This window comes from Triticum dicoccoides, chromosome 6B, assembly GCF_002162155.2.
Source record: "Triticum dicoccoides isolate Atlit2015 ecotype Zavitan chromosome 6B, WEW_v2.0, whole genome shotgun sequence".
NCBI lineage: Eukaryota > Viridiplantae > Streptophyta > Magnoliopsida > Poales > Poaceae > Triticum > Triticum dicoccoides.
Genome location: NC_041391.1, coordinates 111350442 through 111352931, shown reverse-complemented (window position 1 = coordinate 111352931; position 2490 = coordinate 111350442). Strand labels below are relative to the sequence as shown.

General features: G+C 44.5%; 1 protein-coding gene across 2 annotated transcripts in view; it reads left to right on the top strand.

Moving 5' to 3' along the window:
- Window positions 1-419: 419 nt before the first annotated feature.
- LOC119323317 (dnaJ homolog subfamily B member 1-like) overlaps window positions 420-2490 on the top strand; it is a 4548-nt gene continuing 2477 nt past the window's right edge. Inside the window, exons 1-3 of one of the 2 annotated variants that reach the window (XM_037596937.1) lie at window positions 420-558; window positions 701-876; window positions 1006-1175. In XM_037596937.1, coding sequence (XP_037452834.1) covers window positions 1017-1175 — 159 coding nt within the window. In that variant the 5' untranslated portion in view covers window positions 420-558; window positions 701-876; window positions 1006-1016. The remainder of the gene's footprint in view (window positions 559-700; window positions 877-1005; window positions 1176-2490) is intronic. The other variant, XM_037596938.1, reaches the window with a different exon arrangement.

Here is a 2490-nt window from a genome sequence, read left to right as displayed (position 1 = left end):
TGTGCTCCTGTGGTTGCAATCACGACAGGCTTGTACATGCAGGGCTACAAGTCGCACATTGTAGTTGTTTCACCCTCTACCTATCAATAAAATGATACACAATTTTGCGAATTCATGAAAAGAGAACGAGTGAAGATATCGGTCTAACATAACCGAACCGTCGCCAATAAATGTCGAGGTTGGGAAGGGGTTGCGACGAAAAGTTGGTGCAAAAAAAAGGAAAAATCATTTGATGGTATGTTTTACACAGATGTGCAATTTTCCCTTTCCAATCACCCATTGAATAGCCGCCGCACCAATTTCAAAATCAGGCCATGCCAAAAAGCCATACGGAGTATCCCACCACACCCCTTCCTTAAAAGCCCCGAAAACTAAATATAAATAAATCCATATCCTCCCTATAGGCAAAAGATAAAAGGAAAAAATAGCAAGAGGGAGAAAAAAAAAGGTCAGTTGCAAAAATTATTTCGCGAGATCAGGGCGGCTCCGCCCCCTTGCCGCAGATTCGCGGCGAGAGGGGAAGGCGGAGGTTTCCGAGCCGGCGGAGCCCATTCTCCGGTGAGTTTTCCGGCGGCGTTTCGAAGCCGCAGGTGGCGGTTTTGTTCCTTATCTTCCTCTCCCCCCGCCCCCCCTCTGGCTCATCTGTATCTCAGTATCCGTCGCATTTCTGGCGTGTTGATTCGGCGCTGTTTGGTTGTAGATAGACGGAAGGCACAATCTTGCGGCTGTCCTGCGGCAAATTCTTACCGGGTTATATCTGAGGATTGAAGGTCGCGCGAGGCTAGGCATTTCCACCGCGCTTCTTGGGCAGATTTCGTCGATTTCTTGGCGCTGCTGCCGAGAATCCGGTGTTGAACAGGTTGCGGTGGACGAAAGGTAGGATCTGGACCACCCAAAGTTTGTCTGAATTTGGTGGGGTTCTTGCGGATTTGGGGGTCTGGAAGCATGGTGATCTAGGGTTAGGGTTTTGATTGCTCATATGTGGTTTGCTTGTGTTTGTGAAAGGCAAAGAGGCGATGGACTACTACAACATCCTCAAGGTGAACCGGAATGCCTCACTGGAGGACCTCAAGAAGTCGTACCGGCGGCTCGCTAGGACGTGGCACCCCGACAAGAACCCGACTGGTGGTGCCGAGGCTGAGGCCAGGTTCAAGCAGATAACTGAGGCCTACGAGGCAAGTGAATTATGCGCATTTATTTTCCATGCAATGTCGGTTGCGGGGTACGTGTGTTTGATTCGGTGCCGGTTTGAGATAGAATGATAGCTATTCCTGTGGGGAGCTTCTAGTGTTAATAAATGTTACAATTTATCTTTTTTTTTTTGTTTTACGCATATAAAAAAGGTTGCTCGATTAGTGTGTTCAGTTGTATATCATGATTATGAAGATTGACCATTTAGCTGTGGTACAACATACCACCAGCATCTCCATTTCGAGCTAGTCATGCTAAAGAAGCTTTTTAGCTTAAATTTGTAGTTTTATCTGGATCTCCAAGTTGTGCTAGGTGCCCCATTTGGAAATTAGAATGTTCAATCTACTTGAATTTACAAGCACCAACATATGGTTCATGTTTTTCTTCTTTGCAGTTTAGTACTTGTTGGGCATGTACTGCTTCTGTGTAGCATTTCGTTGTGCAAAATGAGATTGTTGTTTCATTTATCCTTTCTAGCAGTTTAAAATTGGATGAAAAAAAGTCAATTTGACAATGTGAACCCCTGGTCAGGTTATATTGAGATCTGCAATTTTGTATCAGAAGTCAAAAGTCATGACTGTTAACTAGTTTTACTTAAATTTAACCGTTAACTGGTTAAATCTCTGAAAATACATTTGCAGTATGTTGAAAAATATTTTTGCTTAGGCTACCTGCAACTTCCACATTTAGTATGGTGATGCCCAACTGCCCATATAGTAATACACTATTTTTTTCCTTGAGAAAACACAAAGCTTCCGTATCGGTGCATTGATAGAAAGAGTAAGTTACAACTGTACAAACCTAAGACTAGGCCGAAACATCCACGCACTCAAGACAAGACTACGACCAACAATTGCTAGACAAATTTACAACGGACACCACCAAACAAACCCCGGCCTAGATGCCATCCACACAAACACACATGACGCAATCCAGCCACAAGAAGCGAGAATCCAACTCTGAAAAGGGGGCAAAGTTGGGCCGCTACTGGTGCCGAGGCCTCGGAACCGCCAGACACTACACATGTCCTGAACGTTGTGCCACCACTTCAGTTTTCATTGTTTAAATGCAATTGCAAACAAAAGCTACTGAACTGGGGCTGCTTTCCTTCTCTGGTAACCATCACTTGCATATGACTTCATTACCTCATAAGACTTTCAGAGTTGTACTGCACTGCACTTGCTTAGTTTTAGTCTGGCACTCCACAACATACATGGTTGCAGGGCTTGCAGTATGTGATATACTGTACTTTCTTCTAGGAAAGCACCAGTTATACAATGCACATCAGTTATGCGATCA